This window comes from Halichoerus grypus, chromosome 2, assembly GCF_964656455.1.
Source record: "Halichoerus grypus chromosome 2, mHalGry1.hap1.1, whole genome shotgun sequence".
NCBI classification, from domain to species: Eukaryota; Metazoa; Chordata; class Mammalia; order Carnivora; family Phocidae; genus Halichoerus; species Halichoerus grypus.
The window spans coordinates 165,502,462-165,517,081 of record NC_135713.1 but is presented as its reverse complement, the minus strand read 5'-3'; the positions used below and the strand labels follow the sequence as shown (position 1 = coordinate 165,517,081).

Genomic DNA, 14,620 nt, shown 5'->3' with positions numbered 1-14,620 from the left:
TCCTGACCCTGAACTTTCTATTCTCAGTTCATGCAGCAGACACTCTTGACCTCTCTGTTCTTGCAGCTCTGGCTGCCTGAAATGTCCTTCCCCAACTGCTTCCAGTTTAGAAGTGACTTCCTTGGAGAAGCCTTCCCCCAACCTTCAAATGCAGCCCCTATGCTTATCCCCTCAGTGAACCCAGTAACCTCCTGTGTCCCTAAAACCATAAGCTCTGGGAGAACAGACTGTATTTTCTTCATCAGTAGACCCCAGAACCAGCCCCGCAGTCAATACATGAACGAACGAACGAACGAACGCACCATGACCTTGACCATTGTGACTAGGGAGAAATTGGAAGGCATTGAGGGGGACATCACAGGGCCTGAGGTCTGTGTCCCAAGAGGCCAGCAGTGTTGTAGGGACTAATATAGCTTCTAGAGCCACAGCTGACTTTGGGGTTTTTGTTTGTTTGTTTGTTTGTTTTTAAGATTTATTTATTTATTTGAGAGAGAGAGAGAGAGAGAGATGGAGCGCACACACAGAGGTGGGGAGGGGCAGAGGGAGAGGGAGAGAGACTCCCAAGTAGACTCTGTGCTGAGTGCGGAGCCCGATGTGGGGCTTAAAGCGGGGCTCCCATCTCACAACCCTGAGATCATGACCTGAGCCAAAAGCAAGAGTCAGACGCTTAACCGACTGCGCCATCCAGGCGCCCCGGCCACAGCTGACTGAATCCTGGCTCTGCCACAGATTAAACCTGTGACTTTGGGCACAACCTCTCTGTGACTCAGCTTCCTCATCTGTAAAAAAGAGGATAATAATAGTAGTTACCTCATTGAACTGTTGTGAGGACTATGTGAGTTAATACCTGAAAAGTGCTTGGAATCGGGCCCAGAACAGAGTAAATTAGTAAATACTCAATAGTCAGCCATTAGCATTACTGTTATTACCATCACTACTGCCACGATCGTCGTCGTTGTTGCTGTGGTTAGTGAGAGGCACCCCGGAAGGTGGTATTGCATGGGGAACCCCACGCTCCTGGGTCCAGCAGCCCCGGAGTACCTGCCCCAGTTCAGGGACCGTGCATACCCAGTCATCACTCCCGGCCTGGTCCCAGGAGCCTGAGCTGATCAGCCCTCGGGAGGGCATAAGAGAGCAAACCAGAGGCAGGGGTGGGGGGGGCTGCGGCGCATAGGCCAGAGCACAGTGGATTTTTCCACTGGCTGTCCAGTTTATCTTGGTCACTCGGACCCTGCTGTCACCAGGGTCCCCCATTCAGCTCCGCAGGCCCGGGTCGTGAATTTGCTACCTCCCTTCCCTCCCCCCAGCAGCGTGAACTGCTACCCGCAGCCCCTGGAACTGCAGGCCTAGGAGGGCCGGGGAGGAGCCTAGGCGGTCCAGGCATCTGGAGGTAGTTTATTTTCAGCTGGTCTCCATTACTGAGGGAAGGGAATTAGCATCTCTGCTATTTGTTTTATGAGATCACCCCAGTGCCAGGCTGCTGTTTTCCAAGCAACCTCCGCTTGGCAGTTAATGGCCGTGGCAGGCCGGGCCTCAGGCTCTACCGACGGGGCTACGCCGTGGGGATGGCAGCGCCTGGGATGGTCAGTGACCCTGTGCACGGGCCTTCTGCAGAGGTGGCTCCTGGGCTGACTCCCCTCCTGCTACCCCCTTGGGCCGTGGGATGGGAGATAGTGTTCCAACCTGGGCAGCCAGCCCTTATGTTCTTATGCGAAAGGGGGACAAGGAGAGCGCATCCCCGGAAGAAGAAAAGCAATGATTTTTACTTTGGTTTAGGAAGCAACTGTCTAGCACCTCCCGTGTAGCTTGGGACACCGGGGGGCCAGTACTCCCCCTGGAAAAGCAATTGAGTTCATCCCTTCCTGCACTTCCCCCCAGATTTTTCGTCTTTGCCAAGTCTGGCCCGTCTGGGGCTGAGATCTGCACAGCTCTGGCCTTGGCTTTTCTGCAAGCATCCCAGTTCTCATTTTCCTCTCTGGCCTTCCTGGCCCCCCACCTGCCACCTTCCTGCCTGCCATCTTCCACCTGCCCCACCTCTTTGGGATCTGGAGGAGCACAAGGATTCTGCAAAAAGCAGAGTGGTCCAGGGTGGGTCTCACGGGCAGCCTGCTTTCCCCAGCACTGTGGTGGAATCCCCGGAGGAAGCCCAATAGCAGCTGAACCTCCTTTGCTGCTTCATTGCAAAATATTTAAACCAGAAATTCTAGAGAATACATGTAGCAAACAACTGTGCCCTCCTCTCCCGGAATTAAGGGTTGTTAAGCTCTGAAGATAGAAAGACTTTTTAATCAAGAAAACAAAGCATTATAGGTGAAGTCTCTCTCTCCCTTCCTTGTGCCCTTCTGCTTAGCCCGGAAGCAGCTACTGGAATGAATTTGGTGTGTTGCCTTCTTGGGCTGCAGTTTGTATTTTTATTATGTATCTGTATCTTTTTATGGCATTACATGTACTTTTTAAATGTATGTATTTTGCAATGTTTATGTATTTTGCAATTCGATCAACATTTGCTTAGGAACTGGTCGGTGTTACTACCCATAGATCTCATTCATTCATTTAACTGTGTGAGTATGAATTCCCCTCTTTGTGAGCATCTGTTACCAGTCTTTCCACAGGAGGAAGAGTGAAGCAGTGAATTCCCTTGCTTACATCTCCTTGGGTACACACATATGCAAGTTTCTCTAGAGCGGTGTTTCCAGCAGAACTGTAATGCGAGCCACATATATAATTTTAAATTCTCTAGTAGCCTTATACTTTAAAAATAAGTACATGAAATTAATTTTAAAAATGTATTTTTAAAAAATATGTATTTAGCCCAAGAGATCCAAAATGCTGTCATTTCAACATGTAATCAATATTTAAAAATTAATAAGGTAATTTACATTCTCTTTTACATACTAAGCCCTTGAAATCCAGTGTGTATTTATATTTAGAGCACAACTCAGGGTGCCTGGGTGGCTTAGTCGGTTAAGTGTCTGACTTTTGATTTCGGCTCAGGTCATGATTTCGGGGTTGTGAGATTGAGCCCCGTGTCCGGCTCCGAGCTGGGCGTGGAGCCTGCTTAAGATTCTCTTTCCTTTTCCCCCTCCCTCTGCCCCATCTCCCTCTCTAAAGCGCGTGTGCGCGCGCGCGCACACACACACACACGGCACATCTCAATTTGGACTAGCCACATTTCAGGTGCTCACCTGCCACAGGTAGTGATTGACTCCTGAACGGGACCCCAGAGCTCTGGCGTTTGTATGTAGAAGTGGATTTGCTAAGGAGTAGGCCAAGCTGTGCATATTTTCGGCTTTATCAGTTATTGACAAATTACTGTCCAAATAACAGGCCTCACATCCCCGTAAGCGGTCTATAAAAGCTCTAATTTCCCCTGCATTCTTGCCAACCCTTGATATCATTAGACTTTTAAATTTTGGCCAGATTGATGGGGATGAAATAGTATCTCACTGTGCTTTTAATTCACATTTCCACCCTTTACTCTCTCAAGAGGAAATGCATATGCAAAGCACAGGAAGACTTTCCATAAATATTTGAGGAATTAAATTTGTGTTAGGTTCAGAGCGACACGCAAATGTGTACTGAGGCAGGTAGGGTCTCTGGCTCCTTAAGAGGCTGAGGATGAGGGGACAGGAACTGAGAGAGGCCAAGGGAAGTGGGGACTGCACCTCTTTTTTTAAGTAGTCTGTACACCCAGCGTGGGGCTCGAACCCACAACCCCGAGATCAAGAGTCGCATGCTCCACTGCCTGAGCCAGCCAGGCGCCCCCGGGACTGCACCTTTAAATGCTGTGCCTTACACTCAGCACGGGGAGTGGGGTACTGAGCAGGCCACGTGTGCCCTCCCTGCTCCAGCTAATTCCAGGATGTGAAAGACGTGTGAGGCCTTAAGGGGCTTCAAACCCTGGGAGACCTTTATGATGCTAAATAAAGCCAAATGCTGTTGAATTTCTAGCGTGCCAACAAAGGCCCTGCCCCCTGCTCCCCCAACCCCCAGTACCCTCTTGTTAACCTTATTGGCTGAGCTGGTTTCCATGGAAACTGTCAAGTTCAAAGGGATACCGTAGTATGTTCATCCTGCCTTTCCCCTCTGTTCCAGCGTAGCCCTTTGGAGCAAAGTTAGAGGTTCCAAGTGCTAAGGGAGCTCCAGGTGCCTTGCTTACGCTTTCATCCATTCATTAATCCTCTCTCCCATCCCACTGCCCTCCCTTCTCTCTCCTCTTCTCCCTGCAGGCCAGCCAGCTTGGCGTGTACAAAGCGTTTGTGGATAACTACAAAGTCGCTCTGGAGACAGCTGAGAAGTGCAGCCAATCCAACAACCAGTTCCAGAAGATCTCTGAGGTGGGCAACTCCCTGCACAGCCCCTGCCTTCCAGCCTCTAGGCCTGTTGCCGGTTAGGGAAATGGTTCCCCTGAGGGTAACAACTTAGACTGACATTTGCTTTCTCACACTTGATATTTTCCCTCTTAATATAAGAATAACAATGTGTTTGATTTTGTTATTCTATTTAGGTTATTCTGTATTAGAACAGAGGAGACAAAAAAGAAAAAAAGCAGTATTCTCACACACTGTGGTGACCTTGAGCCAGTCACTTCCCTTCTCTTGGCCTTATTTCCTCTTCTGTCAAGTGGGGTGTCTGGATTCTTCAGCTCACCCCCAGCTTGCTTGATAAGAACCACCAGGGGCACTGTTTAAAATGCAGATCTTCAGACACCTTCCTTGGAGCTTTAATTCAGAGAGTTTGGGGTGGAACCCAGGAGTTTATATTTTTAACAAGCTTCCCGGGTGATTTTTATGATCAGAAAGATGGGAAGAGGTCTGGACTAGGTGGTCGTTTAAGATCCTTACAACTGCACGACAGAGAGAGGACCAGGGCCGTTTGTGAGAAGCAGCGCTACACTCCCTGGCTGGAAGCTTGCCTGTCCCTGCTGCTGCAGCCAAGCCTTCCTCCCGTGCTCCTCTGCAGGGCAAAGCTGTGTCATTGGCTGCCATTGCCTCTTCAGGAAGTGGCAGGGAGGAGCTCTGATCTCCTCCAGGAGCACAGCCCAGCCTCTGTCTTGGGCCGAAAGCATCTCCGTGAGCTCCCCAAGCTGCTGGCCTTGGCAGTCACAGACCCAGCACCAAGCTTGGGGCAAGAGAACCTCTGGTTCCCGGGCAGGGAGGGCTCCTTCTGCAGCTTTGGAAATTTGGCCTTATGGGCCTCTCTGGACCCTTTGCTTTCCCATCTCCGCTCTGATGCTAGAAAAGTTGGTGGGATGCAGGGTAGTGTTGGTGAGACTCCTGGGGTTATGGGTTCTGCTCCAGTTTGGAATCAGCTGAGAGGCAGCACATGAGTTGGACAGAGGGACATGAAAATGTCAGCTCGATTACTAGTAAAAGCCAGGTTGGAAGAATGTGGACTTGGATCTGTAGGCACACTGGGCTTGCTAACACTTGCCCTCCACAATGAAACACATCTACCGGGGATGGAAACAGGGAGCTAAGCTCTGTTTCTTCTCCCAGCTGCAGCCATCAGGTGAGTCACCCTGTGCCTGGGAGGACGGACGGAGGTGGGTGGGGAAGTCCCTCTACGTGGAGTCACAAGGGCGGAGAAATGGTGCTTCCCCTCATGGCTCCCAGGCCTCCCTGGGAACAAACTGGATCCGCTTGATGATATGTGTCCAAGGCTGCCCAGGGTCATGTCTGGTCTAGAGAGTGGTGAGCCTCCTCTTAGCCTAGGCTGACTGCCCATTCTCTGGTCGGCAGAAACCCCTGCACTCCTCCCGAGTCCCTCTCCCAGCCTGCTGGCCCCAGCGGCAGAGCTGGCCCCCTGGCCTGCTGCCAGGTGGCTTCTCACCCTGACTCATGCGCTGACGCTGTCACTTCATTCTGGCATTTCTACTTAATTACTGCAATTAGGGCCCTTCTCCTCTGCAGCCGGAGCGATGTCATACCTCTAGGCTACACTGGAGGGGGGCACGGAGGCAAGTTTCCTGAAGCCAGGAATCCAGACACCCACCAGGGACACACCCGCCAGGGACCCTTCTCCCCACCCCAACCCCCAAGCTCAGTCCCTAGGGTTTTCTCTGTCCAGAAACAGCTTGAGGCAGGAGTAGGAAATGTGGAGCTCCTGCTGCCTGGGCATGTCCCCCCTCCCAGGCAGAGCAGGCAACATCCCCTGGGTTCCTGACCTTGGCCTCCCCTCACCCTGGCCTCCCTGCTGACGCCCCACTTGGAGGCCCCCTCCGTGCACTCTGCCCTGCAAGTGGGGATTGTGTTAGAGCTCCAGTTGCGGGCCCTAGTGGTGGGTCTGTCGACAGGGCTAGAGCTGGAACCTCTCTAAAGACAGAGAAAAGAGGATCAGATAAGCAATCCCTAGAGTCCCTTTCCGGCGCTCACTCCGGGTCACTTTGCTTGGGGGCCAGGAGGGGTGTGGCCTTTTCCTTGCTTGCAGTTTCCTCCCTGATGCTAGCACAGGCACCTATGGGTGGGGGTGGCAGGTGGGGTTGGGGGCTGGGTGAATCCCTCTCAATCGGGGTAGGATCTAGGTGGGACTGCCCTGTGGAGCTCAGTCTCTGCCCCAGGTGCGCAGGACCCCTTGCTCCTTATCTCCAGGGCTGCTCACACCCTAAGGTGCTGGTACACCTGCTGTTTGTCCTCTGAAATCCCATGTACCCCGGGCTGATGGTGGACAGACCCCTAAATACTGGCTGCTGCTGGGGGATCCCGCTCTTGCCACCTCTCTCTAAGGCCCTTGGAGTCACCAGGGAGGGGCGTTAGGGGGTGTGTCCGAGGAGCACCATTGCTCCAGACCTCTCTGGTACCCAGAGCCCCTCCTTCCCGCCTACCCCCAGCCTCCTCGCTACTGCACGGGCTCCTGGAGATCATGGGTGTGGCACAGGGAGTCTGGAGTCAGTGAGTCAGGGGGAGACCTGTGCTTTCGTCTTTGTCCTCCTGTTTGCGCCCTGGGTTTCAGAGCGCTTCTTCCTGCTCTGCCTACGATGGGGGATGGGGAGGTTCAGGGGACGGGCCACGTAGTGATTCCTCCCCTCTGCTCGGCAGGAACTCAAAGTGAAAGGTCCCAAGGACTCCAAGGACAGCCACACGTCAGTCACTATGGAAGGTACTCTGGGGAGCGGGCTGGATAATCGTCACCTTCCTTTGTCTGCTTTGTAGACTGTGGTGCCCTGCTAGTGTGAGCATGTGCATGGCAGTGTGTGTGTGTGTGTGTGTGTGTGTGTGTGTGTGTGTGTGTGTGTGGTGCACAAACGCGAGGAATCCAGCCTCTGTCCCTAGGCAGCCGGCCAGCTACAAACGTGCTCCTCCTTAGGATGCCAGCAGGCAGCGCGCTCCCCTCCTCCTCTCCCCGCGCGCCTCCCCTCCCCGCCCCTCCCCCTGCTAGAGGAGCGCTCTGAAGCGGCTGCTTGGTTCAGGCTGTGCAGCAGCAGCGGGCAAGGTGGCTGAGTGGCCGGGCTGCTGATGGGAGCCACCGAGCGATGGCCACAAGCTCCAGCCGCTGGGACGGAGGCTGCCATGGAAATCCTCCTCATCGTTCGCTTCTGCTGTAACTGCACCTATGGTAACCCAGGCCCCCTCTCCCGGGAGGTGGGGTAGCTTCCCAGAGCTTCCCACCTCTGGGGGCTGGCTGGAGTGGGCTGGCATGTGGCCGGCAAGGGGGGGCGGAGGGGGGGCGGCAGGGCAGGGAGGGGGTGCAAGTAGCTGGATCTGTGTTTGCCCCTGTTCTGGCCAGCTTCTGGCCTGGAGTTGAAGTCTGGGGCCGCCGGGGGCAGGGTGGCTTGGAAATGGAAGGGCCAGGCTGCAAGCGTCCAGGCACCCCCTCCCCAAGGCTTAGCTTGGGAGGCAGTGGGCAACTTCCTGGAGATGCTGTTAAGGAGAGAAAGTGACAAGGCTGTGTCTGCAGGCATGGCAGCCCTGGGGCTGGAGGGGGGTCAGCAGGAGCTGGTCACACCGGGCATCTGGTCTGGGCAGCGGTCTCGGCCCAGGGGGGCGCTAGCCCCTGCTGGAGGGACAAGTTGGGAGTTTCTTTGTTTCCGGAGAGAGGAGAGGAGCTTGAGCCGCCAGGGTATTGTGTGCTCCGAGTGCACAGGCTGCCTTCGAGACATTCTCTCCTCAGAACCGAGGTGGCCGCGGTTGGGGGAGCAGGAGGGAACTGGGCTGCTCCCAGGGGGTTGTTTGTAGCCACGGGAGACCCTCAAGCTAAGGTCCCGGCATTTGGTGCATGCTGGTGGGAGAGGGGGGCGTGGCAGGCCACTGCTTTGTGAAGGTCACACACCCATCGGTCAGTGGAAGGGACCTGGGGCGGCCTCTGTGCAGCAACCTCAGCAAGGGGGACCTGGGACAGGTGCGTGCTGTCGGCCGGGCTCTAGCTCAGCGGGGGCCGAAGCAGACCTAGGCGAGGAGGTGTCTGGAAGCGGACACTGCCCTCTGAGGCAAGAAGTGCTTTAGGGATGACCCAAGCTGTCTTTGGCAGGGGCGGAGGGTCAAGTGTTGCCTCCAGGGGCCGGCTGCCCTGGGCCCCGGTGTGTTGGAGTGGCAGGCGGCTGGTTTTAGGACCTTCTTCCCTCCCACCAGGCGTTTTGCCTGCACCCTCTCAGTCACTTTGCCTTCACATCTCCGTGGTAACCTGGAGCTCCTTGGTGAAGGCTGAACGGAGGGGGGTGGCAGTTTGCTGGAGGAGAAATGATGAGGTTTCCTGGGCTCTTTCTCAGAGGCCACTGTGCTAGAGGGGCTGTTGTCTGCTCACCTGCTCAGACCCTCCCAGGTCGAGGATCGCTCTAAATGGAGGAGCCCCTGAGGCAGCCCCTCTCCAGCTGCCCCAGCAGGACAGCTGTGGGAACTCTAGTTACTGGCCAGAAGCTGCCCTGTGCCCCCACCTGTCGGCTCAGATTCTGACAGGCCGGGCTCAAGAGGAGAGATGGACTTGAAATTGGCCTGTTCGAAGATCAGAGGAGAAATGCTCTTTTTGGTCTGGCCTTGGAGTGGGTCAGGTCTCAACTCTGCCTCCTTAAAAAAGAAGTGCGGTTGGCCCTTGGCCTCCTCTTCCTTTCCCAAAAGGGAGTTTAGTATTCGTGAAACAGACCTGGGACTGGAGTTTAGTGTTTCTTTGGTCCCTGTGATACTGTCTTTGAAGTCAGCTTCAAAGTGGGGAGGGAGGAGAGAACAAGCCCTTACCAACCACACTGTTTAGAATCTTCTCAGCCCCTCCAAGGGATGCTGCTTCTGGGGGCCCCAGGGTGGGGGATTCTGCACTTGGGGCTCACTCTGGCTTAATGGTTATTTGCTGAGCACCCACTCTGCAGGTCTCTGAGCCAGATGCTGGGGGTGGCATGCAAAAGGAAGTCTTGTGTGATCCAGGCCCCCAAGGAGGGGGCTCACCTTGGTAGCAAAAGAGGCCAGCTTACCCACTTCTTCCTGGTGAATCTTTCCAAGGATCCTCCCAAGGGTCACTGAGCTTTTGCAGATGCTGCCCTCCCATACCAAAGAAGACAGCTCAAAGTTAAGAGCACGGGTAGGCCTACATTCAAAACCCAGCCGCCATTTGCAGCTTTGTTATTGTGAGCAAGTTATATAACTTCTCTGTGCCTTAGAGAGGTTTCCTCATCTGTAAAATGGGGCTAGTGATAACTGCTTCTCTTTTTAATCAGAGGAAATAGCACATATTAGTGCCACTGGACACAGACTAAGTACCCAGCAAACTACAGAGAGGACAGCTTGCTCATGTCAGCGGTCTGACTTTCAGGCACTGTGGGTATTGTTTGCAGAAGTCCTGGTCAGGGAAGGCTTCCTGGAGGAGGTGGGGAGACAGGTGTTGCAACTTGGTGAATGGTGTCTGTCTCCGGAACAGGAATGGCATGGTGAGGAGAAGGGAGCGTAGGGGAAGCAGGGGGCAGGAAGCAGCCCGGACTGCTGGAGCCGTGGGACAGATGAAGGGGGAAGGGTGGGCTCCTCACCCTGCATTGTCCGGGGGACCCGACGGAACAATTGGGGTGGCTCTTCCTCCCCTTCTTCCCTCCCTATCTGACTGTGGCCCCAAAGCCCTCTCCCTGAGTTCCCCTCCCCCCCACCTTTCCTCCTAGCTGTTCTCCCCCAACGTGGGCTCTCATTCCACATCCCCAGTCAGGTAGACTCGAGGTGACCGCAGGCGTATCAGTAACCCGTCTGAAACCCTACCCACCATTTGTGCAGACCGCTGAGCTTAGTCAGAAACCTCTTCCTCCTGGGACTTGAGAGAGGGACAGAGGGAGCTGACACTGCACTATCAGCTTTGCCCTGAGCTGGAACTCCGGGGCCCACCCTGGCAGGGGCCCGCTGAACTTGCACTTTCTCCTGGGTCTTTGGGGTTCTCGGGTGTGATTTCCCCCTGAACATGAGCTAAGCCACAGGTGGGTGCTCTAAATAATGTCAGTACGGGCCCCCTCCCCCACGCCCTGGGCTCTACCCTCACTGCCCCAGGATACCCCAAGGCTGGTCCTGTTCCTTTGAGCTCCCATAGACCATGGGGAGGGTCTCTAGCAATTGCCACGTTAAGAAGGGGCTACAGATAAGTCATGGGAAGTGTGTTGGCATAAGGCAGTGGTTTTCAACCATGGCTACATACCAGAATCTGCAAAGAAGCTTTTTAAAAATGCTGATACCCAGGTTCCACCCAGCAGAGATTGGGATTTAGTTGATAAGGTGGGGAGAGGGGGACAGGCAGCTGTTTCTTTTAAGAGCTCCCCCAGTGATTCTAAAGGGCAGCCAAGCAAAGACTGCAGATAAGGCTCATGGCATACCACTGAGACTCTATCTTCTCCAGAGCCAGCAGATCGTTCCCCGAAGTGTCTGCTTAGCAATGCATGGGGTATTTATATCTAGGGCTTCAGGGGACTCTTTGGTTTGGGGACTGGCTAGGGCATGAGTGTCAGCTCTGCGACTGTCACAACCAGCATCCTGCCTCTTCCTGCCCCTGTGGCAGGAGAATGGAGGTCACGACCCCACGGACAGAGGCATCCAGGGGTAGGACCGAGGCTGAACCACCTATGTTTGGAGGGGCAAGGCACAGCTGCTTGCAGGAAGCTTTGTTTGGAAGTGTGGTCAGCCAGTTGCTGCTCTACCTGTCCCCACTGAACCCCAGCAGTCCTCCTTTGCTGTCCTGGTTGGCCAAGGGATGTGGGGAATGGGCCCCCCCCCCCCCCCCCCCCCGCTGAGTCTGCATTTTTTTTTTTCCCAGCCTCTTCAGCACTCCCAGAGGCCCCACCTGAATTCCTTCGGGAAATCTTTGCTCCCTCAGCTGCCACTTGCTTGAGAGCAGAGGCTTTGTGTGAAGAGCTGGCCTGCCTCCCTAGCCCTCAGCTTGTCCTGTTTTGTTGGGGAGTTTGATGGCATGGAGGGGGGTCTTCTCATGGAGATGAGGCCGCCCGTGTGAGTCAGAACAAAGCCTGCAGCTCCCAGCTGGCGATGCCAGGCCTTGGGCCAGAGGAGTATAAGAATGATTGGGTGTGCGGGAGCCACCTTCCCCGGGAAAGCGCCATGTCTCCTTCCCGCATTCTGGGGTGCCAGGCGTGACCAAAGTGTGCCAGGGCTCTGTGGGGTGAGGTGAGGCATAGCTGTATGATGCAGGGCTAAGGGTACGGAGGAGCCTCTTCATCCGCTCTGAGCCTGGTCAGACAAGGAGAGGCCTGTGGGATGGCCCTTCGAGAAGTCACATCTGGTGGGAGATGAGATGAGGCAGGCGGGAGGGGACCTGGGCTGCCAGTGCTGCATATCTGTGTGTGGGTGCCGTCCGGCCCGCCCTGGGGAAGAACGGATCTATGGCTGCCCGCACCTGGGCATCCCAGTGGGGGGGCAGTGAGGCAGGTGGAGAGATGAGGCTCATCTCTGAGGTGTCAAGCTGCTCCCTGTATTTCATCTGTCCTGTGTCCTTCTCCCTGCCTTTGCCAACAGCTCTGCTTTACAAGCCCATTGACCGCGTCACCAGGAGCACCCTGGTCCTCCATGTAAGTGTCAGCCCCTGAATGGCCAGAGCGGGGCTAGGAGTTCAGTGGGAGACTGAGCCCAGGGTGGGGGCACTGGAGTCACTGAGAACCGCCCACTCGGGGAGCTGGGCAGAGTGGCCCTGGGCCCTGACTGCACCTCCCTGGCCTCGGTAACCATGCCGGCGGGGCCAGAGCCCCGGTGTAGCTTGCCTATGAGGCTCGACATTTGGCCAGATGCTGCCGTGGAGACTCATGGTCTCCAGGGTCCTTGGAGTAGCTGTGGGGGTGGGTGGAGTGGTATCTCTCCCAGCTGCCTGGGGAGATGAGACCCCACCTGGCTCCCTCCGCCAGGGGAAGAGTAATGACTCAGTAGTAATAAAGGGGCACCACTACCCTCACCCTCACCCCTGCTTTTGAGTTCAGATTTCACAGAGATGACCAGATTAGAGCATGGGTCCCTTAGTGCCCCGCCTTGGAATTCCTCTGGTGAAGATTGAGTCCCCACTGTCTTCTCGTTGAGCCCCAGAACTGCTGCCCCCAACTCACCACCCCACCCCTTCCCAGGACCTGCTGAAGCACACACCTGTGGACCACCCAGACTACCCGCTGCTCCAGGATGCCCTCCGCATCTCCCAGAACTTCCTGTCCAGCATCAATGAGGACATTGACCCCCGACGGACCGCGGTCACAACTCCCAAGGGGGAGGTGAGCTCAGGACCCAGACCCGCCTCTCACGCAGGCTGAGAAGGGCGCAGCAGGCCACATCACCCATCCCTGCTCTCCTGCTCAGATGGGCACCACTGTCCCGTCCTCGGTGCCTCTCCAACCCTCATCTCCTGTGCCCAGCCAAGAGAAGGTCTTCAGGCCCTGGGAGCTTTACATTCAGTGTCCCGTTAATCTTCATATAATCCACTGAGGCCTAGAGTCTCTGCAGATCTGACACAAGGTCTCTTGGCCATACGTGTTGGAAGTGGATTCTTTAGCTGGGGTTATCTGTCTGCAGGCCTCGTGCATTGTCCCCCAGACCAGGGAAACCAGGGGCTGTGGCTATGGCATTATTGAATGCAAACCCCCACTGTGGGCGGTATCATGCCCTCAGGGTCCCTTGGAAGATAATGCTCAGCCTGAGGGAGCTCAGGGAATCTGAGAGCGGGAGCTCTGAGCCTGCATGAACAGGTGGGGTAAGAGCTAGGGAGTGAGCCCAACAGTAAGAAAGGCTGGAACGGGAGGTGGCTAAGGCTGCCAGGTTGCTGGAATGTCCCAGGTGCAGATGTGGTACAGCAGCTCCAGTTACTTGGGGGCCCTTCTTGGTGGAAGGGTGGGGGTACCTCAGAGAGGGGAAGCGATTTGAAGAATTGGAGGGACAGTTACTCACATGGGTCAGCAGCCTGGCGCTTATACAGTGCTTCCTGTCCAGGAGAGGTAATTAAGTGGCATTTAGGAGTGAAGACTGGCTGGGTTTATGCTCCTTTATTATATTTATGAGCCTCCAGTGTCTCCTGGGGAGGGAAGTAATGAGGGACGGGGTCTGGAGCATGACGAATGGGGCACAGAGAGCTGTCCCCGTATGCAACTCCCAGCCCTGGTTGGCAAGCCCTGGAACGTCACTGGTTTGTTTGACTCGAGGATATCTGAAAGATCTCCGAAGGGTTTAGAGCACTGTCAGTTTCAGATCATGTTAACTGGATACTTCCACCATGCTCACCTACATATTGCAGCATATGTAGGTCACAAGACATATAATACAGGGAAGGCTGACACGGATCGCGACAGCCCCCGAGAAGCCTGCTGGCTGTGAGGGTGTCAGGGCAGAAACTCTGGAGGTTCTGCATGGAGCAGAATGCTCTTACCCATCCAGGACCCAGGTTAGAGATGGCTGCAGGGTCCTCCAGGAGCTGCTACAGCCCCACCAAAGGTAGCCCATGTCTCCCATCCACCTGAGGGCGGCTGTAGAATCCACTCAGAGGCCGCTGAAACAGACCGAGAGGGCCTGTGGGTCAAGGTTGAACTGAAACAAGATCAACTTCTTAGGCAGGGTTGGGGGGATTCCCCGGGGTGGGTGGGGGCGGTGTTCATGGCCCAGCGTGGAGGAAACAAGTCATTCTGGACTAGGGTCTATCCAGGTGAGAGCTGTTGACCGCTGCAGGAAAATAGAAAGCTACCGTTTTTAAAATTTTTTTTATTATTACTATTTTAGATTTTATTTAATTATTTGAGAGACAGAATGAGGAAGAGAGAGTACAGGAGCCGGCGCAGAGGGAGAGGGAGAAGCAGACTCCCCTGCTGAGCAGGGAGCCCGATGCGGGGCTCGATCCCAGGACCCTGGGATCATGACCTGAGCCGAAGGCAGACGCTTAACCGACTGAGCCACCCAGGCACCCTTAAATCTACCATTTATTGATCACATATTATGTGCCAGGCATTGGGCTCTTTTACATATATCATCTTGATGAATCTGACATTACAGGGCAGCCATCATTATCCCCATTTTACAGATGGTAAGACTGAGACTCAGAGAGGTCAGGGAACTTGCCCAAGATTACAACCAGAAAGCCCGTGTCTGTGTGACCTTAAGCACCAGGTGCCACGGCCCCTCCCTGCAGCCCCTCCCAGCTGGATGGTGCCCCCAGTGCAGGCTGGGCCCTGGGCTGACTCCCCCTGAGCAGGTGG

General features: G+C 55.1%; 1 protein-coding gene across 5 annotated transcripts in view; it reads left to right on the top strand.

The window, feature by feature from the left end:
* The window catches only part of ABR (ABR activator of RhoGEF and GTPase), a 171,555-nt gene that overhangs the window by 108,737 nt on the left and 48,198 nt on the right, over positions 1-14,620 (top strand). For all 5 annotated transcript variants that reach the window (XM_036073026.2, XM_036073029.2, XM_078068095.1 and 2 more), the window contains 4 exons: positions 4,230-4,337; positions 7,038-7,098; positions 11,919-11,971; positions 12,515-12,655. In XM_036073026.2, coding sequence (XP_035928919.2) covers positions 4,230-4,337; positions 7,038-7,098; positions 11,919-11,971; positions 12,515-12,655 — 363 coding nt within the window. The remainder of the gene's footprint in view (positions 1-4,229; positions 4,338-7,037; positions 7,099-11,918; positions 11,972-12,514; positions 12,656-14,620) is intronic.